The 24,718-nt window shown below is 32.5% G+C and overlaps 3 protein-coding genes and 1 long non-coding RNA gene across 9 annotated transcripts; 3 read left to right on the top strand and 1 right to left on the bottom strand.

The window, feature by feature from the left end:
• Positions 1 to 3,244: 3,244 nt before the first annotated feature.
• Positions 3,245 to 8,056, top strand: LOC128032442 (uncharacterized). Its single transcript, XR_008188597.1, has 2 exons — positions 3,245 to 3,649; positions 7,651 to 8,056. It is a non-coding gene; the product is annotated as an uncharacterized LOC128032442 (long non-coding RNA).
• A 3,310-nt stretch (positions 8,057 to 11,366) lies between these two features.
• Positions 11,367 to 13,452, top strand: LOC105799808 (beta-1,4-xylosyltransferase IRX9). Its single transcript, XM_012630564.2, has 3 exons — positions 11,367 to 12,161; positions 12,337 to 12,583; positions 13,028 to 13,452. The coding sequence occupies exons 1-3, from the start codon at positions 11,476 to 11,478 to the stop codon at positions 13,199 to 13,201; spliced, it is 1,107 nt and encodes a 368-aa protein (XP_012486018.1). The 5' UTR covers positions 11,367 to 11,475; the 3' UTR covers positions 13,202 to 13,452.
• Positions 13,453 to 16,116: 2,664 nt separating this feature from the next.
• LOC105799807 (protein IQ-DOMAIN 2) lies at positions 16,117 to 20,006 on the top strand. Of its 2 annotated transcripts, none has more exons than XM_012630561.2 (6): positions 16,117 to 16,511; positions 17,162 to 17,250; positions 17,344 to 17,631; positions 18,195 to 18,416; positions 18,660 to 18,779; positions 19,094 to 20,006. In XM_012630561.2, exons 2-6 carry the CDS (start codon positions 17,176 to 17,178, stop codon positions 19,745 to 19,747), a joined length of 1,359 nt encoding a protein of 452 aa, XP_012486015.1. In that variant the 5' UTR covers positions 16,117 to 16,511; positions 17,162 to 17,175; the 3' UTR covers positions 19,748 to 20,006. The 2 variants fall into 2 exon arrangements, with proteins under 2 accessions (XP_012486015.1, XP_012486013.1); XM_012630559.2 differs by having other exon boundaries at positions 17,153 to 17,250.
• A 939-nt stretch (positions 20,007 to 20,945) lies between these two features.
• On the bottom strand, positions 20,946 to 24,518 carry LOC105799805 (uncharacterized). Of its 5 annotated transcripts, none has more exons than XM_012630556.2 (7): positions 24,373 to 24,518; positions 23,582 to 24,116; positions 23,221 to 23,412; positions 22,904 to 23,143; positions 22,515 to 22,732; positions 21,977 to 22,231; positions 20,946 to 21,513 (listed from the first exon to the last, which is right to left on the bottom strand). In XM_012630556.2, the coding sequence occupies exons 2-7, from the start codon at positions 24,012 to 24,014 to the stop codon at positions 21,256 to 21,258; spliced, it is 1,596 nt and encodes a 531-aa protein (XP_012486010.1). In that variant the 5' UTR covers positions 24,015 to 24,116; positions 24,373 to 24,518; the 3' UTR covers positions 20,946 to 21,255. The 5 variants fall into 5 exon arrangements, with proteins under 5 accessions (XP_012486010.1, XP_052476418.1, XP_012486011.1 ...); XM_052620458.1 differs by having other exon boundaries at positions 24,377 to 24,511; XM_012630557.2 differs by having other exon boundaries at positions 24,279 to 24,438.
• Between the last annotated feature and the right edge of the window lie 200 nt (positions 24,519 to 24,718).

Here is a 24,718-nt window from a genome sequence, read left to right as displayed (position 1 = left end):
TTTATAGAAAATGGGTGTGAAAACACTCTGCTACAGTTTTCTTAAAGGAATGCTATAGTGAGTGATGATTTTGATCCCAAAATAGGCAACTCTACACTAACTATAAATCGCATCAACTTGATAAGTCTAGAGTTTTAAGACAATGATTACATTGCCATTGGTTGGAAGGAAAAAGGCAGGTTAACCTAAATGAGAGACGCCAATCAAACATGCCTTACCATACAGTATCATCCTAAGGAAACATCTATATCACATAAAACAAGATAAAGAATCCAAAGGAGACTTCACTTTCCAGAGATTCCCAAGTTTGAACTAAAAATCAAGCTTCACTTTTAAATTATGTAAGAAATTTCATGAATATCCCTATTAATTATCATTGTCCAATATGATATTGAAAGTTTATTTCAAATGTGTTGTTGGCTGATTATCATTAGTTTTAAGCTTAGACAAATCAGTATTTAGCTTGTTGAAAATTTTCTATGTTATACATAATTATCTAATTTAAACCATAACTACTCATTAAATGGTATTCCAATTGAATTTAAAATAATCATATGTTTTGTCATTCTTCAGGCCCGACAAGCCTGATCCAAAGTAAAATATTGATTTTTAAGCCCCACCTGCTCATACTTTGTCCATTTTATTTTTGTTTTCCCATACACTGAATTTTAAATCTGGACCACTGATACTTTACAACACTATTGAAGTTGGGCTCGGTAACTCATGCTTGTTTGTATAGGTAGTATTGGATTTAAATAATAATAATCTCATTTCCTTTATTAGCTTGATTCTTTTTGCGTAGTATTGGATTGGCTTGGATGTGTTTTAGATTTAGTGCATCTATTTTTGTTTATTTTAGAATTTTAAAATATATTTTCCTAAAAATAGTTCGGTGATAATATATCTAACGAAGCAAATATAGCCCAAAAGAAATTTGTTGACAAAAATAATCAAACGATTTTCTTAAGCTTCAAATTGTTTCCTTTCTCAAACTTAAGTTTAACCAAATGCATGTTAGATTTAGTTTTTCTTATAACAAATAGATTTATTGTGTTTTAGAATGTCAAATTCTTATACTGTTAAATATATTTGAGTTCTGGTTTGTTTTGTGAATATGGAAGCTTTGGATTATTTCCTTTCTCTAAATTAAGTATAACCATTTTAACTTTCTACAATGTGTTGTTAGATTTATTTTTTCTTGTAACAAAGGGATTTACTATATTTTAGTATGTCTTGTAACATTAAATTTATTTGGGTTCTGATTTGTTTTATGAATATGTTTTATGTTAATTTTCAGCTTCTCTCGAGTTTTACAAATGGTAAAGAGAAAACTCACATCAACATTGTGGTCATTAGTCATGTCAACTTTAGGAAATCCACCACCGTTGTTCGTTTGATCTACAAGCTTGTGATTGAGAGGTTTGACAAAGAAGTTGTTGAGATGAACAAAACATCTTTCAAGTATGCATAGGTGCTTGGCAAGCTTAAGGCAAAGCGTGAACGTGGTATTACCATTGATATTGCTATGTGGAAGTTGGACCACTACATACTGCACTATTATTGTAGCTCCTTGATACATGCATGAATGGGGTGAAATTTATTAGATTCCAATTATCAAAACTGTCAATTTTTAGGCTTGGGAAATCAGCAGACTTGCGACGACTTTTTGGATAGGATCTTGACATTTTTGGGTTAAGATGTCTCATGACGTTTGAATATCTATCTCTTAGCTTCGAAACGCATTTTGAATCACTCGATTTTGAGTTCGGGAGCTCAAGTTATGACTGTTTTAGTGAAGACTGTGCGAGCAGAATTTCTGAACGTGATTATGACGAGAATTACGAATTTCGAGCTTTTAATTCGAGTTTAAATCATATTGGGTTCAGGTTTTAGACTTAATTTTTATTATATATGACCCCAATATTATATTTGTCAGATCTTATTATTTTATTATTATTTTATTCCAAATTTTTTATAATTATTAATTATTTTAAGTTATTTAGGAGTTTTATGTTAACAAGAAAATTTAGTTTAAAACTGCTTTTTGTTTAAATTAAATTAGAGTTATAATATAAGAGTTTTATTTAGATTTATTTAGCTAGCCTATATATAGTCCTTTGCATTATACACAATTCATTCAATTTATTATTATTCTATTTCTTTTTTGAGTTAATAAATTCTCTTTGGGTTTTTCTTTTTAAAAATTTCTCTTGAGTTTCTTTTAGAAGAGTTTTAACAATCTTTTTAGATTGTGGGGATATCTTCAAACTTTTTCTTGCCAAGGTTTCTATCTTAGAGGGATATTAGAGCCGTTTGAAGGGGGTTGTGAATTCTTCGTGTTTCCAAGGCTTCTTAGGATTTTTACACGCCACGTTCTATCTTTCCATTTATCTTCTTTATTCGCTTCCTTAATTTTTGATTTATTATTTTATTTTAGTGATTTATTTTTATTTTTATTTATCTTACTTGGATTCAATTTTGTTTCTGGTTGTGTCAAAGTCTAAATTTATTTTCTAATGTCTAGAGTCCTAAGTCAAATCTGTGACTTTGACAAACTTTACAATCCGCTTTTGCGTTCATCCATCTCATCATTTATCACTTCTGTAACACCAATAGTTTTGATAAGACACTGGTATTGTTCTAAGATTGAACATAGTGAAATTTAGTCCATGTACTTTCACATCTTTTTCGATTTGGTCCAAAAGTGATTTTCATCACACCAATAGACATTTCAAGTCATTACCATGCCAAGTAATCGGTAATAACTCATATTTCTCTTTTTGGTTAAAATTACATTTTACTCTTTCAACTTTTTAGAAATTACAATTTGGTCCTTTTTACCAAAATTTCCCATGCACAATTCTTTTCATTGATTTCTATCTTTTATAAAAAAAATCTCTATCTAGCTTGTTTTCCCATTTTTATCGAGAAAAGGATATATGAGTAATTTTACCACCCATGGACTATTATCAAGAATTGAATATGAATTATGACATTTGAGTTTGATAAACACCTATTTATTGTGGAAAAATTGTGCTTAGAGGCAAAAAAAGAGGTGAAATGGTAATTTTACCATATAAGGTCCTTTCTCAATAATTTTATATTGTGAATATTATTTTAATGAGATATTTGTTTTATAGAGTAAACTTAGATAATTGGATATGAATAAAATAGTGAGATGGAATGTGGACCACATATTAGGAATTTCAGTTAAACTTTTGGGTATTTTATTTAAGTGTTTTAATTGGAAAAAGCCATCCCCACCAACCTTCTAAGTAGTTCCACCCTCCCCTCCATAAGGGTTTCTCTTCTTTTCATTTTTCTTGACTTTTCATTCAACATTTCACAAGATCTCAACCCCCATATTTGATCTTTTGTTAAGAACACCTTCAAGTCCTTTGTTTTCCACAAATAAAGTTAAAGTTAGAGAGAGAAAATTTCAATGTGGTAAGTAATGATATTTTTTCTCTCCTAGCTTAATATTTGAGTGTAGATGCGATGTGAAAGCTTGGAAAGCTTAGGTGCTAAAATGTGATTTTTTTTTTTGTATGAGAAAATGATGAAATGATGTATCATGGAATTTCAAGCAAATGTGAGGATGGATTCAAGTGATTGAAAGCTTAGTTTTGTGTATAAATGCATCCAAGAGGTAAGTACCTTTAGATACTTTTATTTTTCCTATACTAACATGTTTAGGAAGTTGATTAAATTGTGGAATAAATATGAAAATAAGTATGTAAATATATTTGTGTAAGTTGATAACTTACAATTATAAAAAATTCAAAAAGAAAATAAAATTATAAAAATTATAAAATTAGCATAAAAGTACTAATTTTATAAAAAATATTATAAAATATAGACTACCATGTTTAAAATTTAAAATAATTTCACTATTTTTAAAAGGTTGATAGCTAAATTTAGGGCAAAAAAAGTCAAATTAATAAAATTTGTAAATGTTAATGACTAAATTTGTTGTTATTCCTTCTTTTTTTTTGTACCATATTTGGAGTTGAGGATAAGATGACAAGGTCTGAACCCGTATTAGACGGATGTTTAATAAAAGCTTTAACCACCGCTCTATACAAGTCAATATATACATTTTACCTTTAGCTTATAATGTTTTAAAGTATCAATTCATATCATAAAATTATTAAAACTATGATATTTGAGTTAAGTATTAATTACATTAGGATAAACATTCAATATATAAAAATATTATTATATAAAATAAAATATTAAATATTTATCTAAATCGAGCCAAGTTCGGGTTTGAAAACTTCTGTCCAATGCTTAACTCATGTTCTAAATGGGATTTTTTTTGTCTAAACCCATATTTTGAGTGTCATATTTTTTATCCAAACCCTTTTAAATTTTAGATAGGCTTTAAGATCTTGGGTGGGTAGCCCGACTTTTAAACAAGTCTAATCCAAATATATTAATATTTATAAATGACTAACTCAAATTTATTTAGGCTTTGTCCATATTATTTTTATTTTAAAATTTAATTAATTATTAATTATATATATCTTTTACTACAATTATATATATTATATCTTGATTAAAATTTTAAACATAAACGACTTAATATCCACATTAAGTATACTAGAAATCCTATCACATGCTTATGCATGTGGAAACTACGGATTAAAACACATATGTGTGTTTAAATATAGCATATAATAAATAATGAAACTTATGGTTTGAAACTAATTGATCATAATAACACATGAACTATGTACGATATTAAATAAATAGATTAAATTGTGAGTAAAACAAAATTATAACACATAAATCCATCAGATTAACAACACTAAATGTACTCAATCAACAACATTATTAATATATGCAACTAATAGAGATAATAAATTGTGTATATTAAAATAAAATGTATAAAACATATTAAAATGAAACTTTTCTTAAGTGGTAAATTTAAGATTTTACCTATTTAATTGACATGAGTTCAATTTTCAACGCATGTATATTTTTATTTTTATTGGGTTTTGTTAAAATAAAGATAAAAAACTAAAATACCCTCAAATAATTTAATTTATTTCAATTATAGAAAGATATTTCTGTAATTACTCTAATCGAATTGGTGTTTGGTTGATTTGTGACACTAAATCAATCAAGGACTTAAATAATAGTATAAATTTAAATTTTATATAATATAATTTACCTAATATAAAAAAAGAAGCATATCATAAACTTAAAAATGAATTGTCCAAACCATCTCAAATTTTCAACCAACATTTGAGTTTAGACACAACTTAACCCAACCTTATAGAGAATCTTGGAACATAAGGGCTCTTATATTCTGATAAGAGATAAAATTCAACCAGATTTTGATCATCAAACTTTGATGTTTTGACTAAAGCTGGAACAGCCAATCGAGTTTTAAGCATTTGATGTCGTTAAGTTTGACTTAAGTTTGCATTTGGCATTGCTTGCATTGAATTTAAGCATATCTTTTTAGAAATAGAAAAGAAAAAGTTGTGGGTAGACTAAGCACAAACGGTGTTCTTACAAGGGGAAAAGGAAATGGTTTAAAGATGCCTAATGGTAATGGAAGCTTATTTTGATGCCCTGCTCTGGTCTTCTCTGCCGCCCACCCACACTTAATCTTATGATTCATAAAGGGAGTTGTAAACAATTTTTCATCATCTCTAATATTCATTTGCCTCTGAGGAGCTTTTTTTTTCTAGTGGGTGCTTCAATAAACACCACAGATCATGGATAAGGGTAAACCCCGAAGACATGATCCATTAAATTCGCATATTCTTGGAGTCTGTCCACTATAATATAATATACAAGATACACACACTGCAAACCAGTGCAATCTTGAGCTTTCAATATTATATGCATGATTCACTTAAGAACCAAACTTTTTCACTTGTCTGCCATTAATTCTTTGATTCCAATTCAGTTAGATAAATAATGGAACCAAACCACTTAAAAGTATCTGAAATAGTAACCAAACAAGTTTTTTTTCTTAAAAACAAAAATGCGAATAAAAAGAGATTGTTTTGTAAAAAAATTAAGCTTCAAGAACGAAATGGAACCAAACCAATTAAAATCTACCCATTTGAAATAGTAAAGTAAATTCATAAAAATATTTCATTTCAAATTGAAACGATAAAAAAAAATATTAGTGAAGTGTTCAAAATTAATCAGGGAAAACAAGAGAGATTGATAACCTAAAGTCCATCTTCAAACATGGGACAGTGTTGACGATAGATGAGAATTGATCTTCAAATTACCAAGGAGTAGTGACATGCGTTATTATGATTGTGCATCCATTCTCAAGGACATAATGGATAATGTAATACGTGTTTGTAGGAGAATTTCAACCACAATCACAAATTCAAACAAAGAACATTTCTCATAATGGTGGAATAATGATAATAAAAGTTTTCAATAAAGAGAAATCTAGGACCAATATTATTAGTGAAAGATCAAAAGTGAATTTGACGACTTAAATCAACTTAACTAATGTATGGAACTTCATGCAAAACTTTGATACGGTAATGGAAACACAAGGAGATAGAAGTGTGCAACAAAAAACAAACAACTGGACTAAAGTGGTTGCATCTATTGATATATCCTTACGTTGTCGTAACCCTTTTTATATTGTCTACCTATTAAGTGAAAATTGGCAAGTCCCCCCCCCCCCCCAAACAAAAAACAAAGAAATAGCATAGTACAAAATAGATAAATAATGGTAGCTAAATGGTTTAAGGAGCCTCGTGTTATTCTATAAAAATATTAAGGGTATTGTAGTCAAGTTCAAGCAAAAATATTGAAAAACCTTCAATGGATGAATTAAGATTCGAGTGTCGGCCATTTTATTATCTTTAATCCAACTGTTAAAATAGAAACCCTAGCTAGTTAAAACAAAGTCAAGACCGCGGCTACTTAAGCTAAAGCAGGCAGCTATTATATCTTCCTCTTTACGCTCCCTTCTATTCTAATGAAGGGAGCTTTGAGGTCAAGCGAATCTCAAATAATGCATTTTATAACTTATATAAATCTTTATATTTTTTGATTTGTTGCTTTAGTTAGAAGGAAATTTCGATTTTCATGTTTCCTAGCTAAAATATTCGTTCTTTTCTTTTATTTAATTTAGTTATAGTTTATATGAATTTATTTTAATTCCTTCCATTTGATTCGTTTCTATTTAAATAATAATGATCTCATTCCTTTTATTAGCTTGATTCCTTTTGTGTAGTATTGGATATGATTTTTTCCTGTTTCAGATTTAGTGCATCTATTTTTGTTTATTTTTTAATTTTAGAATTCTAAAATATATTTTCCTAAAAAATAGTTAGGAGATAATAGATATAATGAAGTAAATATAGCCCAAGAGAAATGTGTTGACGAAAATAATCAAAATGGTGAAGAACCATTTCGAGATGTAGTGGAACTCCATGTTTGTGGAGGACAACTTTAGCATGTCAAATTCTTATACTGTTAAAAATATTTGAGTTTTGGTTTATTTTGTGAATATGGAAGCTTTGGATTATTTCCTTTTTCTAAATTAAGTATAACCATTTTACCTTTCTACAATGCGTTGTTAGATTTAGTATGTCTTATAATGTTAAATTGATTTGAGTTACGATATGTTTTACTAATATGTTTCATGTTCATTTTCAGCTTCTCTCTCGAGTTTTAAAATGGGTAAAGTGAAAACTCGCATCAACATCGTGGCCATTAATCATGTCCACCTTTGGTCATTTGATCTACAAGCTTGGAGGCATTTACAAGCGTCTGATTGAGAGGTTTGAGAAAGAAGCTACTGAGATGAACAATGCATGGGTGCTTGGGTGGAAGTTAGACCACTGAATACTACTGCACTATTGTTGGAGCTCTCGTAACACCAATATTTTCTATAAGACACTAGGTACTGTTCCAAGATCGGACATAGTGAAATATAATCTATGTATTTTCACATCTTTTTCAATTTGGTCCAAAAGTGATGTTTATCACACCAATAGACATTTCAAGTCATTACCATGCCAAGTAATCGGTAATAACTCATATTTTCTCTTTTTGGTTAAAATTGCATTTTAGTCTTTCAACGTTTTAGAAATTATAATTTGGTCCTTTTTACCAAATTTTCACTGATTTCTATTGTTTACTTCCATAAAAATTCTCTATCTAGCTCGTTTTCTCATTTTTACCCAAAACGGCATGAGTAATTTTCACCACCCAATGACTATTATTAAGAATTGAATGTAAATTATGAAATTTGAGTTTGATAAGTACCTATTTGTTGTGGAGAAATTGTGCTTAGAGGTAAAAAAAGAAGAAGGGTAAAATGGTAATTTTATCATATAAGGTCATTTTGGTCATTTCTCATATATGAGATTCAAATTGAACTCATAACAGACACATGAGCAGAACAATCCAACACATCAACAACAAATACCCAAGTGGAGTACAGAAACTCACCTTAAACCCTTCGTCATCGTCAGGTTAGCTTGCCCATCAGGATGGGAGGCAGTCTATCTTGAATTATTCATATATGCCAACTTGCTATCTGGATGACAGGAATAGCTATTCGAATGACAATTTAGTTATTTTCTTACCCCTTGTTTCTTTAAAGATTGTGTTTTTAGTTGTTTTAAATTCTTGGAGACTCATTTTATGATCTGGTCTTGTTCAAATAGCTATGAAATAATTTAAAATAGTTGCAAAGAGAATTTAAAATGTTTGAGTTTGCTAAAACATCCAAATTCCTCATTTGAGATGTTAGACATCCTATTTGTATCTCACTAAATGAAGTTATGAAAAAGGTTATTACGGAATGTGAAAGTGGGTGAAATAATTTGATCGTGAATAATGGGAGACACAATATATTACATGAAAGTCACGCTCACCAAAAAAAAAAAATTTGGCCATCTCAAGATTAATACATTTAAAGTGATCCTCCAATAGATCATATCTCCTTTGATTACTATGGACAAAAATGTTATTAACCAAAAAAGGTATCTATGGTTTGATACTTAAGTTTTCCTATTAAGATTTTTTAAAATAATTTTTATATTTGTTTTATTATTCATGTTTGGGGTTTGTAGTTATCCCTCTAAACAATGTCGTTCGAACATACACTCTTCCTTGAAAGTGTAACGTGACTTATCACAATATTAACACTTGTTGGTTCCTATTAAGATTTTAAGCACCCCCAACCTGAAGTAATTTTATCTTTTTATGAGTGTTTTTTTAAAAAGGTTAATATATAATTTGAGCTCTAAAATTATTCATTTGTACCTAGTTGGTCTTTGAACTTGTATTCCGTCAATCAGGTTGGTACTTTCGCACTAACATCGTTAGCTTGTGCTGACGTAACACTACTAGCCATTTTGGTGATACCACATGATAGCCTCTCAATGCGTAATGTGGCAAATATAAATATAAGTTAAATCATAAAAATAAAAATTATGTTTACCACATGGTGTTTTGAGAGGTTGTCATATGGCACCACCATATTGGTTAGAAATGCTCCATTAGCACAAATTAACGGTGTTGGTGTGGAGGGACCAGCTAGATCCAAAAAAAATATAAGAACCAACTAGATACAAATAGACAAGATTAAGGGCTAAATTATATATTACCCCTTTTAAAAAGCCTTTCATGAATCAATTTGGGAAGGCAACTGAAGCTTTCATTTTGTGTCCAAATTGAACCTGCCTTGCACCCAAATGCTTTTGAAGCCCAATTTCCTCCGCCAAATATCTTACTGACAAGGATTTACTTAAACCGTCTTTTATTATAGAATAAATTATTTTGTTCTTGTTCTTATAACCTTTTATTTGATTTATATTTTGTTTAGCTTAATAATATAATTTACATTTTTTTTATGCAAACCACTTTTTTTGGAGAAAACTAAAGAACTAGCAAAGCTTCAGACCTGAGTCATTCTTGCTTCCTTAACATCATGAATTCATTGCCAGTCTCTAGTTTCTTGTAAAGTTAGAAAAGTGAGGCATCAATTAAATTAAAATTAAGGTTAATTACACAAACAGTTACTCAATTTTGATCTCAATAACAAAATAGTCACTCAACTTTCAACTCAGTCACTCAACTTTTAAAAAAATAACAAATCGGTCACTAACGTTATTAAAAAGTGACAAATCAGCCACTCATTAATATTTTCCGTTACAGTCTAACGAGTTAGTTGATGTGGCTAGTTAACTTGCCACGTTGAACATGAGGAGCAGAAAGGTCTTCCTCTTCTTCTTCTTCTAAAATTGGTCCATTCTTTCTTTTCCCCCTTTTCTTCATTTTTTTTTTCTGTTTTTGTGTTCTATATCCAGAATAATCTCATTTGGTAGAGTTTGATTTTAAAGTTCAAAATTTGGGTTTTATTATACTCGTTAAGTTTTACCACCAAACCACGCCGACTATACTTGTTTTCCATTAAACAAAGAGAAACTAAAGATAAAAAAAAATCAAACAATAACTCAAAAAACTTAAACCCCAATTTCGAAATGGGTTGCTTCAATTTCAAGAAAGAAGTCAAAGAATCAAAGAATAAATGAAACCCTTAAAATTTTTTTTAAGGGATGAGGTAAAAATAATTGTTTGATACAAAACAAAAAAGCAAAGAGACAAATAAACAAACGAAACAAAATATAAATTTCATGAAATTAAAGGATTAAAATGGGAAAAAAAAGAAAATAATATCTAGATTTCCTCTCTATTTTCTCTCTTTGATCGTTGAAAGAAGCTTTATCTTCCTCTTTCTAGGGTTTGTTAACAGTTGTATTGGATTTTGGAAGAAAAGATTGTTCTAAAGAGGGAAAATATAACGGAGAAAAGAATTTTAATAATTTTTGTTATGTCTGTAATGAAAAATTGTTAGTATGACTGATTTAAAAGTTGAATAATTATTTGTTATTGAGATCAAAATTGAGTGACTGAAGTAAGAAAGAAATGATAAGGTGCACCCTTGCTTCAATCAATAGAACGCCCTTAAAATGTTAATGAAAACAAACTAATAGTTACCATTGGTAAGACGGCATTCTAAGCGAAGTTTTTCTTACTCTTGCATCATATAATAAATTCCAGTAACATGAAGAGTCAGCATGCCGCTACCTGAAAAACATTCTGCATCTACCTGGTCATGGCAACTAAACATTTCTCATCCAGTAAGTATTAAAACATACCAAGCCAACTCCTGTTATTACAAAAACGAATCATGACAGCATGTAAAATATGGTATAAATTGTTTTTGCAATCATATTTAGTTGATGGGTTCCATCTCAACAACTATTTGGTGCAGACAGCAACCGAATCCCTCGTATCTGTTGTATCTTTTTTTTCCCCATTTTTCTTTTACTTCAAGAGACAACCAAGTGAAGAAAATGCCTCCCCAATTAAACAACAACCTCCCAAAGCCAACTTAATTATAAAACCAAACCCCATTGCTCCTGGTCTTCTAAATTTCCTGACTTAAAATTCCATTTTACTCATAAGATGGGGTCTGCTGAGAGAACAAAGAAGAAAGTACAGCTATGGAAGAAAGCTATTGTTCACTTCTCTTTATGTTTTGTCATGGGGTTTTTCACAGGCTTTGCTCCAACTGGTAAGGATTCCATTTTTTCTAGCCCTGCTGTTGCTACACACAATAAATCACATATTGCACAACCGCCTGTGAACCAATCAGTAACGCCAGCGGTACATAGCAGTAATGTTAACCAGAGTTTGAGAGCCGAAACTCCGGTTCCGGTTCCAGTTCCGGCAAAGTCTAATGAGCTAGAAAGTCCGAAACAAGTGGATGGTACTGTTGTTCATGAAGTCAAGCTGCCATCCAGGAGACTTGTGATTGTTGTTACACCAACCAGCACAAAAGATCAGTTTCAAGGTGTGTTCTTGAGGAGGCTAGCGAATACTATTCGGCTGGTTCCTCAACCATTGTTGTGGATCGTCGTGGAAGGGCAATCGGATTCGAACGAGCTATCCGAAATACTTAGGAAAACAGGCATTATGTATAGGCATTTGGTGTTCAAGGAGAATTTCACAGACCCTGAAGCAGAGCTAAATCATCAACGAAATGTTGCATTGAAGCACATTGAGCAACACAAGCTGAGTGGGATAGTTCATTTCGCTGGACTTTCCAATGTTTACGATCTTGATTTCTTCAAAGAACTTAGACAAATTGAGTATGCATCATTTCTCTCACCTAATTCTTTCTCATATTATATTTCTTATGATAACAAGTTCCGAACTACCTGTATAATAATGATTTTGTAGGGCATACTTAAAGAATATAATATGCTGGCTGGTACATGGAATATAAATGTATTTAATTTATAGACAAAATTTGGCAATTTGCAGGGTGTTTGGAACTTGGCCAATGGCCCTGCTATCAGCAAACGAGAGACGGGTTGTGATTGAAGGACCTGTTTGTGATTCATCACAAGTTATAGGATGGCACCTAAGGAAGATGAATAACCAGACAGATGCAGAAACAGATGCTGATACGAAACCTCCTATTCATATATCAAGTTTTGCATTTAACAGTTCAATCCTTTGGGACCCTGAGAGATGGGGACGTCTCACATCGGTCCAAGGCACTTCACAGGTAACCAAATATTCATTCAACCAACCTATAGAAACTTGTATAAAAAAAATACCCCTATATTTAACATTTAGCCTACTATCTAACGGTTTGGTAATAAATTCCATTTAAATCATAGGATTCCATGAATGGAGCTTCATCCCATTAAAAATTAGGTTCCAAATAGAATGCATTTTGCTGTTTTTTGTAGGAAAGTAAATGGTTCAGTAGAGATTAGACTAACTACCATTTATTTATATGAAGAAATGAGTAGCAAATTGCATACTTCGACAGATATTAGGTAAAGGGTTAATTTATAAGATGTTGCTGTTGCTTTGTTCAATCACCCCCACCGTAAGAAAATAATAATAAAAGGAAGGGTACTTAGAACAACGTTTTTAGTTAGTTTTACATAGACATTGCAGGCAACCTTTAACAATTTTTTTTTCATGTTTTATTTGCCTTCAGAACTCACTGAAATTTGTGAAACAAATTGTAATGGAAGATGAGGGCAAGTTAAAGGGTATCCCACCAGAAGAGTGCTCCAAAATAATGCTATGGCGTCTTCATTTCCCCATTGGAGTTGTGCCTAGAAATCTTGTCAAAACATCCTCATTGTTTGATGTAATTACTCGATTGTAAAAAAAAAAAGAAAAAAGAAAAAGAGAGGAAATATATGCATCTGTTAGAGGACAAAATCTATATGATACTATGAGCATAATCTCAAAATTTTCCCATTTTTCATGTAAAACATTTTTCAAGTTTATTTTGCTCTCTTTAATTGATGTCAACAACATTTGGAGTGGTGAAGTATTATAATCCACCAACCTGTTGGAAGTGGTTATACCAAATTACTTGATTAGAAAGCAATGAAACAATCATTGTTCTAGAAATTAATACTTCCTATATCATCTTGCTTCATCTCTCAATGTTATAGAATATAGCAATTCTCAAACTGTTACCCTCTCTTGTAAAATTTTCAATTTATCTGGAACCCCCCTCCCCCAACTATTATGCTACAAACTGATCACCATTGATGACCAATTATTATGGGGGAGGGAATCAATTGTTAACTGCCATTCTTCGTTAGCTTAAGCCAGAGTTTTGTAATATGCATTCCCACACCTTGCAGCAGGTGGCCTGTCTTTGTCACTTGGGGTTGATCTTCTAATTAACATATTTCAATTATCCCTTTTGTTTACGCAATTTGTCCTTCTCAGTATATTATATTAGAATAAAATTTGAAATTTGAAATATAAATATAAATAAAAACAATTAAATATATTTTTCTATCTTAATTGTTTTATTTGCATTTATATGTAAATTATTTAAAATTTGAATACTATAATATTTTATAATAATTTTATTAATTCATTTAATGTGTTTTCAATTAGGTATTAACTTATAGTTAGTTTTAATATAAATTTATATTTTTCAGTTAAGTATTTGAGTATTATTTGGTGCACTATTAGTAGAGTTTTTAAAATTTACGGTCGGGGAGTTGACAAGTGTCCTATAAGGGTATAATAAAATATTAAAAAAACACGTGTTAGATTTTTAATATTGCTTATGGAATAAACAATATATATTGATAGTGTACCAAATACTCACACATTTAATATTATCTTACCCGACATTTTTATTAATAATTATAATTAAAAAGGATTTAAATTTAAAAAAAATATTATGTAGACTTAATTGTGAGATACACTGTTTTCAAAGAATCCAAACTTAAATATTAATAAGGGTTAGTATTAAGTACGATTTAGAGAAAAGAAAAAAATTGTTAAACATTTTATAAGATTATTTTAAAATAAATAATTAAATATTTTAGAAGGGTAGAAATAATTTTGATGAAATATTTTATGGGATATTTTAAAATAATTTTATATAAAAATAATGAAAAATTTTAAAAATTATTTTGGTCAATCACCTTGAATACTTTTGGATTGGAGTAAGACACTTGCATATTCATATCGGATGAACAGGGAGGGACATTGGCCCAAAAATGAAATTTCGCTTTTTAACCCTGAAGTTAAAACTTTATATACGGTACAATTGCACATTATCTTTCCCAAATAAAATTATTTCTATTCAAAATTACATTTTAGTTCCTTAAAAATTTCGTAATTCAATTCTAAACTCCTAAAATCGGATATATAGTTGGTAAAAAAGCATGAGTTTTTGAAATTTGAGACTAGAAAAAAAGGAATGGTAAAGTATTGCTAGTTGACATTAACTAGTGGCTATTTGAGTTAAAAAAGAGTTGATATGGTCTTGTATTGCCCATTCATTAGGTATAATTTATTTAACAAAATGACTTCATTTCTTAAAGATTAAGTCAACCAAGTGGCTATTATTATCGTTCCAATTCAAGCTAAATATTAAATAAGCATGGGATTAAGAGCAAATTATCCTTTCTTTTTGCCCAACTTACTTAAATATGATTTATTATAAAGCTATGTGAACCATTCATTATCATTTTCTTTAAAAAAGTTCTTAGCAACTGATTCTTTTATTATACTCCTATTTTGTTTTTTTATATAACATTTTCACATTATATATTTACAAAATTTGATATAAATAATCAATAAAATTTGTTAGTTTAGTATTAGTTCGATTGACATCAATATCGCTGTCAGTGCAGGAGGACGTAAGTTCGAACGTTGAATCACATTTATCTTCTTATTTAAAGGTTGAGAGTGTTATGGTTAGTTCTAGACATTATATCAATAATAATAAGTGATGCTTTAGTTGGATGGTAAAATAGAAATGTTAAAAATTAAGGAGGCTTGGGTTTGAATTAGAGATGTTCATGGGCCAAACCAAGTCAAGTTCACATGATGTTAACACTGTTTATACTTGTTCAAGCTCGACCCGAAATATGTGTTTAAAATTTTACCCAAACTCATTCATATTTGCAAATAGCTAACTTAAGCTCATCTTAGTCATGCTCATATTATTTTTAAAAAAAATTAAAATATATTTTTATTATTTTAAGCTAATATTTAATAATTTTATTATTTTTTATTTATTAAATTTTTACATATAATTATTTTAACATTTTTAATATTTACATTGTAGTAATATTATATATTACTATACATTTAATTTTTATATGTTATAAATTACATAATATAAAATATTACAAACTAAAAAATGGGTTCGGTCAAGCTTAGGCCTTGAATGTTCAAGCTCGAGCTCGGCTCATATTCTAAACAAGTTTGATTTTTTTTACCCTAATTTATTTTTCAGGTCTAATATTTTTGCTCAAACTCTTTAAAATTTTAGACGAACATTCGAACTTAGACAAATAGCCTAACCAGTGAACAAATCTAGTTTGAATCTAATTATGTGTGTATTTTTCTATTTTTCGATATATATATTTTACTTAAAAAATATAAAATAACAAAAATATCTTTAAAATAATATATTTTAAGATATTTTCGTTATTACTCAACAAAATTAATACTCCTCGCACCAACTTAAAGTTGTGGATTGCTTGCTTAATATGTAATATAGATTTATATAAATTTGATATGCTAGTTTCGAGTTTTCACTGATCCGCGTGTAAAATTTAGAAACAAGTGTTCATAAAACTGTGGTTCAGTTGCCAAAATTTGGGGGAGAAATGGGTGGACTTTGTTTCCAACCAAACCAATCAGGGGAGGGTGGCAATGCAGTTAGATAAGTGTGTCGCATTTTTTGCCCCAAGAACTGGGTCACACTAGCAAAAGGACCAGCTGTTTCTTCTTCATAATCTCTAAAATCCACTTGTCAACTTCTCTTTATATATTCCATTTTCTTCTCCATATCAAAAGGATGCAGTCTGCTAAGCCTATGCAGTGACAACCTTTCAAATTTCTGGGTTCTTTTTTTTCTGTTTGTATTGTGAATAGAAAGGGAAAGAGCACTCTTCAAATTCTTTGAGATCTGGGAATTACAATCTCAGGTGCTTCTGCTACTTTTTTTCTTTTTTGTTTCATGGAAACTCAATTTAAAGATGCAATTTTTAGCTTCGTTTTGTATGACAATTTTGTTGCTTGGTATTGCTAATTGTCTTTCTGAATCTGGGTTGTTTTTTTTTTTTTACAAATACATGGGAACCTTTTAAGCTTTGCTCTATTGTGCTTTGCTTAATTGAGGAGAAAATCTAGGAAAATTTTGAAACTTTTGTAACTAAAGTTGTTACTGTGCAGTTTTACTGGATTAGAAAAAAAAAAAAAGACTTTATTTTGCTTAATCATTTTTGAACTGAAAATGCAAAAAGAAAAGAAAAGAAAACAAGTGGACAAATTGTTTTGATATTTGCCAATAGAAATGCATATGATAGATCATGGGATTATTCTTTCTTTTTTTCTTTTTAAAACATTTCCCTCCTCCAATCAAGTTCTACTTCTTTTCTAAAACTCCCACTTGCCTTCCTAATTATCACTGTTAATATTTAATTTCCCCATGATTTTGGCACTCTGTCTTCACGATTTATCTATTATTACCATTTATTACCTATCTGCCTCTATGAATATTGGTTGGAGAATATACATTCCAAAATCCTTTCATTTAGAAAAGGCTCTTTTGTTTTGCCTGTTAAAGGGTTCACAGTGAGGAAAGATACGATGGGGAAGAAAGGAAAATGGTTGTCTTCTTTGAAGAAAGTGTTCAGCCCAGATTCCCAGGAAAAAAAAAACCAGGTTTGAAGAAAATCCCATTCGCCTAATTGTGCCTTTGCAGTAGTTTATAGTCCTCAATGAGTTTTTAGTATTCTTGATTGCTATGTTTTTCAGAAATCAAAACAGCAGTTGTTGGAGAAGCAGGTGCATTTGGGTTCCAGTGATTCTGGTGCAGCCACTTTAGAAACTGTCAGCTTGTCCCCTCCTCCGCCAGAAGAAGTTAAACCGATTGAAGCTGAAAGCAAGCAGACTTACCCTGTGGTAGTTGCCAGTGCTGCTGCTTCACCTCAGGCTGCCGTAGAGGTTGTTCAACGTCAGCTTAATAGAGATGCTCTGTTCGCTGGAAAATCTGAGGAGGAAGTGGCAGCAATAAAGATCCAAACAACTTTCCGAGTTTACCTGGCATGTGCTGCAATTCTAACTTTTTATTTTATCAACAAGAGTGTTTGCCTAATAATTTTTCTTAGAAATTCAATCTGATATGGTTATTATTTATCAATCAAGTCCAGCATATTCTTGGTTAAAGCTACTCAACCTGCAGGAAACATTGCAAAAACATCTTTGTGAAACTTTTCCTTGATAACCTCTTGAGGTTCTCATCAAATTTTCTAGAAGAGAGATGTTTAAGTTTATAGTTTTGACTAGACTCATGGAACAAAATCTGCATAGAATGGGATTCTAAGCAGCTTAACGTCTACTTATGACAGTTGCAGATTTTTAGCTGCTAAGTATTTCCTTCTAATGGTTAGAAAAGACAAAAATGATAAAAAGGTCAGAGAAAGATAATTACTTTGTTTAACTCATATGATTTGTTGATTCCCATGATAATTTGTTGCTTTATGTTATGTGTTCTGGGGTCTAATTAAATGGTTTTAATGTGTGAAATTCTTTCTCGATCATAATTTATTTTTCAGCTATAGCAGAAACTTTTGTAGTGTTTGCTGATTATGATTTATTCTTTTCAGGCTAGAAGGGCATTGCATGCTTTAAAAGGATTGGTCAGGCTGAAATCATTGATGGAAGGGCCTGTGGTCAAGAGGCAAGCAGCAAGTACTCTTCGGTGCATGCAAACGCTTTCTCGTCTGCAGTGTCAGGTTCGAATTAGGAGAACCAGGATGACTGAAGAAAATCAGGCTCTTCAGAGGCAACTCTTGCAGAAACATGCAAAAGAGATTGTGAACTTGCAGGTAAATCCCCTTTCACTGTGATACATTAGATCCTATAATTAGAGTTATCTTTATATTGCAGACATATAAGATAATTGATTGAGGTATTATATAACATTATAGAGCTGATCTTAGAGTGACTTCATTAAACCTCCTAGTTTCCCCCATAGCATTTTCCATTGGTGGAAAACAATTCTGTGGTGTTGATTTTCCACACTGTCTCCATCATGCTGATTAGTGTGGATTTTTGAAATGTTTAAACAGATGGGGGAAGACTGGGATTACAGCCTGCAGTCAAAGGAACAAATCGAGGCAAGCTTACTTAGCAAGCACGAGGCAGCTATGAGAAGAGAAAGGGCCATGGCATATTCATTTACTCATCAGGTGACCTGCTGAAATTTTACATATGCTGTTGAATACTTTTAAGAGCATCAAATATTTAAGTATTTGTATGTTCAAGTGAGATTTAACAACATCATCAATGATATGAATGAATGAAGCATAAATAATTACTTGAAAAAATGTTCTCCATAGCTTGGTAATGAGGCAGGAAGTAGCATTATCTTGTAAACTTTTATTATTGGCTCATCCAAATGCTTATACATGAGCCTCCTTTTAAGGTGTTGAGTATAGTCCTTTGCAATTCAAGTACCTGAAATTTAAACAAAGTTGTCTGACACCTATACTTCTTTTTGCAGCAAACCTGGAAGAATGCTTCAAGATCTATGAATCCGTTATTCATGGATCCAAACAATCCCTCATGGGGATGGAGTTGGTTGGAACGATGGATGGCAGCACAACCACAGGAGGGTCGTGGTACAACAGAAAAGGAACAGAACGACCAGTCATCCATAAGGAGTGCACGCAGCAACTTTGGAGGAGAAATCAGCAAAGCTTATGCTCGCTACCAACTCAATTTGGATAAGCAATCCCCAAAGGCTGGCCAAAAGCCGAACCAAACATCAAGTCTCCTATCCGTTTCAACTCCTAAGACATCAGCTTCAATACCTGCCCGAAAGCTGAAGTCAGCAAGCCCTAGAAGCAGTGTGGTCGGTCCAGATGATGACGGAAGAAGCATGGTGAGCATTCAGTCAGAAAGGAACCGTAGGCATAGCATTGCAGGCTCCTCAGTGCATGACAATGAGGGCCTAGGAAGCTCTCCATTGCTTCCAAGTTACATGGTACCGACTGAATCCACAAGAGCTAAGACCCAGTTGCAAAGTCCGTTGGGACTAGAAGCCAATGGAACACCTCGGAAGGGACCGATTGCGTCTGCCAAGAAACGCCTTTCTTATCCACCTTCACCAGCTAGGCCAAGGCAGCACTTACTAATACAGAAGTTGGTGTCATGAATGGAAAGGGCAGTTAGTCATAAAAAATATAATATTAAAGAATGCAAGCATCTGTACGTGGGTATGGAGAAGTCCAAAAGGAGCAAAAAGGGGGGGGGGGGTTGAGGGGAAGGAAGCAAGGAGGAACTATAGTCATTTGATTTCTAAAGTTTTTAATTCATTAATGCCTGAGTGGTTTTTGTTGGGGTATAATTTTTTGCTGGGATGCGCTGTTATCTAACAGATCCTTTTCAATTCATACATCTTTGGGTTTTTTTTTTTTGATAGATTGATATTTGTGATTGAGAGCAAATGATGTCCAAATTCAGTTCTTTGATGTTTGTGATTTTTAGTTTTAGATTTAACTGCTATTGAAGTATTTTCTATTTAATTAACTTATTTTTCTGGCATTTTGCGGTCTAGCTGAGGGTAGTTTTAATCCGTATTTCAGGTTAGAGACTTCCAATGACTTCTCATTTTTGGCTTGTTTATTCACCAGAAACTAGGGTTGTAATCAAAGCGAAACTGAGCTTGATAAACTGCGAAATCCACAGCTTGATGTTTGCCTCAAACACGATCCGAGTATCATTTTCAAAGCTTAAGATATGTTTGGTTCTATTAAGCCCGTGACTTAATTCCTGAGCATCATTCCTTTTAAGCTCGAGATATAATGAAACTATTACTCAAGTTAAGCTTGCTCATATATATTTTTAAAAAATACTATATTAAAATTTAGAAGAGCTATTTGAAATTAAGTATTAAAATATTTAAATTCAACTAGTTAACGCAGCTTAATAATTAAATGAAGTAATTTGCAAACACAAGTATTTCCTTGAAACTGTTGCCTCGCCCTTTTTACACCATTTTGATATACAAACCAGAGAAGAAAGCCCTTGATAATCCCAACATTTTGAACATGGAATCATCACTCTTTCTTGTTGATTATGTTGAACTAACCACCAAGGCCAGCCCTATTGTTTCAGTCAAAATTTCTAACTGTCAGTTCCCTTTCCAGGAGTGGACAGGTTCCCTGTACAAAAAGCAAGCACAACCACCCAACTCAGATGCACATGCAAAAAGATCACATGATCAGGCCACTGGAACCACCACGGTTGTGCACGTGCAGGCACCCGTCTCCTCCAGCAATTATTCTGAAACATATCAGTACAACAAGAAAATATTTGCCCCAAGCTGAATCATTGCATAACCATAACCAACCTTTCTGGCAATAAAATGCTGTCAACTATTTCAAGTATAGAAATGGGGAAATACCAAAAAGAATTGTTCATAGTTAATACTCATTGATTCTAGTGTTGTGTAAGGTAAATCGCTAAAATCAGTGCTTCCTTGCCTGTATAACTCATCTCTATTGTACGTTTTCTTTTAGCTTCACCTCTAAAGTGCTTGTAAGTTGTAACAGAATATTTTCAAACATCTAAATGTTCTCCCGCGAGCTATGAGAAGCAATATGTGGTTTATTTACACAAAAATTGGGATAGCATAATCAAAATGTGTAAATCTATGGTGTATCATTTGTTGGTAGAATCAGTAGCTAATGATTGTTCTTCCATATCTCCTTCGGAGAGGATTTCACCTCCATTCGTTGCCTGCTCAAGAGGACCTTGAGGGCTTCCAAACAGAGTAGAGAATATCTGTCGATGACACTCGTCACAGAAAAAGAAAAAGGAAAAATGGCCTTCATTTGGGAGCTTATGCATGGTGGCTCCTGGTAGAACCCGGCTTACGTGATCTATCATTCCTTGTGGAACAGCTTGATCATCCATCCCCTGTACAGAAATTGATCAATGAAAAAGTAAAAACCGATAACAACTTATACTGTCTATGGTTGGCTCAACAGTATCAGTGACACTTCAGATAATATGTGGTTCAAACTTGAAAGGCATAACAAGTCACAAGCACAGTCAGTCTAATAAAAAATGCCTCACCAACTAAATTAGACACTTTGAGAGACACTTAAATGATTAATGCATCACTAGAATGAAGGCTGACCGGCAAAAAATTATGGATCATGATGCATGGCATACCACACTATACAGTTATACTCTCTCCAGTCCACAACAATAGAAGAATAGATCATGCTCCTCACACTTAATATTCATAGAGCTGTCAAAACTTACTGCTTTACAAGACTGGAAAGCAGGCTACATTGAGGTGATAAATATGAAAGGACAGGCAACTTACATGGTGATAGTTCTATGAAAGGAAACAAAAGGGAAAGAGTATGCAGACCTGCCATATATGTATTGGTCCCAGAAATCCTGCCAATTCACATTCTGCTAGACTGTACAGGGACTTGAGCCAAGGGAAAATTCCATTTCTGTAACACTTCCTCTGCACCTGAAGATCTGCCAAACTAAAACCCCAATTGGAAACCTGCAGGATAGCCTCCTCAATGAATGGTTTGGTATTCCCCTGACGGACTGACTCCTCCACATCTCTATGCCAGAAGTCTTCAAAGGTTGCTCCTTCAGTCAGAATCTCATCCTGCACAAATCAAGATTAGCTTATGCAAATCCTTAAAATATATCAAAGGCCAGTTTTCAACTATATGCATAAGTGTAAGGGTAGACCTTATCACATGGCACTTCCAAACTTGGAACAAACCCCACAAAGTTAAAAAGTTCACCCAAATAGGAGGCACTCCAATATGTTTGCAATTGAAAAGAGATTATTGAAGTTGTCATGAAAACCCAAGAAAGGAGGAAATGTGACAGTTTAAACACAAAAAGTTCTTTAAATTAACACAAAAGGATGAGAGTTGACTTACCCTCCTTCCAAGTGACACAGACATCAACTTTTCAACTCGACCATGCTTGCCTGATAGGAAACTCCGGCGGTAAAAAAAGGACAGCAGTTTTGGCAATCTTCTAGCTAAGTAGTACATTAGCTTCCTTCTTGGTAATGACTCTCCCCAAATACTTCTCATTTCTTCCTTAGTCATGCTAGGCTCATACGGATTGATCATTGGAGCAACCACCGCTGCACCTGTAGATTTAACCAAAATGCAACATGATATAAGGTCCAGCATTGTTAACAATTTGCCTTCACAAAGAAAGTTCATTATGAAACAAATATCTATTCAGGCTTCTAAGTAACATTATGCATTATTATGTCAAGTACCAAACCAGTAAATGTACAAAAGCAACCAGTTCACACCTGCAATTCTGTGAGGAACATATCTAAGAGCAGCCCAAGCATGGATACTTCCACCTGAGTAGCCCAACACCCAGAACTTATCATCGACCCCAACAGCATCAGCTAGTTGTAGCATATCAAATGCTGATGAATTTAAATTTCGACTAGGATGAGGATCACTCTCCCCAAAACCAGGAAGATCATAACTGACCAAACGAACGCCAAACTCTTCCAGCAGTGGTATCTTAACTCCAGGTATACCTGTTCAACAAAAAATATTATACAAAGTCCACCAATTTTGATTGAGAACATGCATATACAACTTCTAATAAACTTACCTGCAAGTCGGGATGAAAGAAAAGAATGTGGCGCCATAAGAGAAAATCTAGCTTTATCCGCTGGAACACCTATTTCACGATAAGCCAAGTGTCTACCGTCTGGAAGCTGGATTCGGCTGGCGCTAGGAGGATGAACAAGCACTTTCTTCACTGCTGGTGCCAATCCATCATGTCCACCATTCAAATTTAGAGCTGCAAAATTTTAAACAATGTAGTATTAACAAAAAAATATTCTTCAAAATTATTCGAATTTGCAATCAAGTAACCGAATTTCATAAATACGGTCCTAAAATTGTGCGAATCTAACGTTCCAGATTTTCAGTAACCACTGGCCAACCGCAAATATTAAAGGATTTAGTACCTGAAAGTGCAAGGATGAAAACGAAGAAGATAACAGGCCAAGCATGAACTGGATCACGATCCTCAGGCAAGAACTCATTCAAGAACCTCAATCGACTGGAGACCCTAGCGACAGGTCCACCAAGCTTCTGTACCACAAACGAATCTTCCGTAACTACCGTTTGCTGCAAAATATCTCTACATCCTCTTCCAAGTTCAAGAACCATCTCGCACCACGATTTCAAAAATTCCGTCACTTGTTCCTTCAAAGTCTCAGGCGGCTCCGTCTCATGATCAGTCTCAGAAACCGCCGCCGCCATCGCCGTCGATTTTTCCGGATTAAATGGCGGTAACGACGAGAAAGTGGCCGCTTCCCCGGTGTATAGTATCCCCGTGTCTTCCACTAAACTCGCCAGTTCCTCCCGCCACGTGTTTGCTCCTCTCACTTCCGCCATGATTTTGCTAAAAGAATTCGCTCACTCTCTCTCAATCAATCATCAATTTCTATGAAAGAGCCGCTTTGCTTTAACCAGAAGCCTCTCAATTAATCATGAAACCTTTTCATAAAAAAAGTTCAAAAACCAAATAAATAATGTCAAAATCAAATATAAAGACAGAACTGCAACTGAAGCTTTACAAGCGTGATAATGAAGCTTTTCATTTCTTTAATCAAACAAAAACATGAAACCAAAAATAAAAAAGAAAGAAAGAAACCTAACCGAACCGACCGCCATTAAAACGGAATCAAAATCTCCAAAAGAAAAAGAATAAAAAGAAAATAAAATAAAAAAGTCCAAAAAGGTTTTCACTCACTCACTCCTCCATATTTCACCTTCCGACACATCAGAAACCGTTGGCCCTGATTACAATCTGACCCAATTCCTTCTTTTCTTTTAATGAATTAACTAAGGACTGATTTGAAGCAAGTTAGACTCTCTTTTAATTGCACACATTTGTTCTTTTAGGTCTTTAGTAATTACATTATAATTATGTTTGGTAGTAAATTTACATAATTTATATTTTTTAAAATATTAATTACAGTAAAATTTACTAGCACAATAAATAAAATTCTAAACTAGTAATAAAATTAAATGTATTTTGTTAGTCTAAAAAATAATTGCTAATACGATTAATAATAAAATAATAAGAAAAATAAGCA

This window comes from Gossypium raimondii, chromosome 9 (genome assembly GCF_025698545.1).
Source record: "Gossypium raimondii isolate GPD5lz chromosome 9, ASM2569854v1, whole genome shotgun sequence".
NCBI lineage: Eukaryota > Viridiplantae > Streptophyta > Magnoliopsida > Malvales > Malvaceae > Gossypium > Gossypium raimondii.
Note: the sequence above shows the minus strand (reverse complement) of the source record. Positions and strands in the feature narration are given on the sequence as shown.

What these genes read in the sequence shown, in the direction of transcription:
- LOC105799808 (XM_012630564.2), top strand. Translation starts at nt 11,476, where the DNA reads ATGGGGTCTGCTGAGAGAACAAAGAAGAAAGTACAGCTATGGAAGAAA. An exon ending in AAAGAACTTAGACAAATTGA is followed by an intron (nt 12,162 to 12,336) that starts GTATGCATCATT and finishes GGCAATTTGCAG; the next exon opens with GGTGTTTGGAACTTGGCCAA. An exon ending in CGGTCCAAGGCACTTCACAG is followed by an intron (nt 12,584 to 13,027) that starts GTAACCAAATAT and finishes ATTTGCCTTCAG; the next exon opens with AACTCACTGAAATTTGTGAA.
- LOC105799807 (XM_012630561.2), top strand. Translation starts at nt 17,176, where the DNA reads ATGGGGAAGAAAGGAAAATGGTTGTCTTCTTTGAAGAAAGTGTTCAGC. An exon ending in CCCAGGAAAAAAAAAACCAG is followed by an intron (nt 17,251 to 17,343) that starts GTTTGAAGAAAA and finishes TATGTTTTTCAG; the next exon opens with AAATCAAAACAGCAGTTGTT. An exon ending in AAGAGATTGTGAACTTGCAG is followed by an intron (nt 18,417 to 18,659) that starts GTAAATCCCCTT and finishes ATGTTTAAACAG; the next exon opens with ATGGGGGAAGACTGGGATTA.
- LOC105799805 (XM_012630556.2), bottom strand. Translation starts at nt 24,014, where the DNA reads ATGGCGGAAGTGAGAGGAGCAAACACGTGGCGGGAGGAACTGGCGAGT. An exon ending in CTGTGTCACTTGGAAGGAGG is followed by an intron (nt 22,232 to 22,514) that starts GTAAGTCAACTC and finishes TGATTTGTGCAG; the next exon opens with GATGAGATTCTGACTGAAGG. An exon ending in GACCAATACATATATGGCAG is followed by an intron (nt 21,514 to 21,976) that starts GTCTGCATACTC and finishes ATTTCTGTACAG; the next exon opens with GGGATGGATGATCAAGCTGT.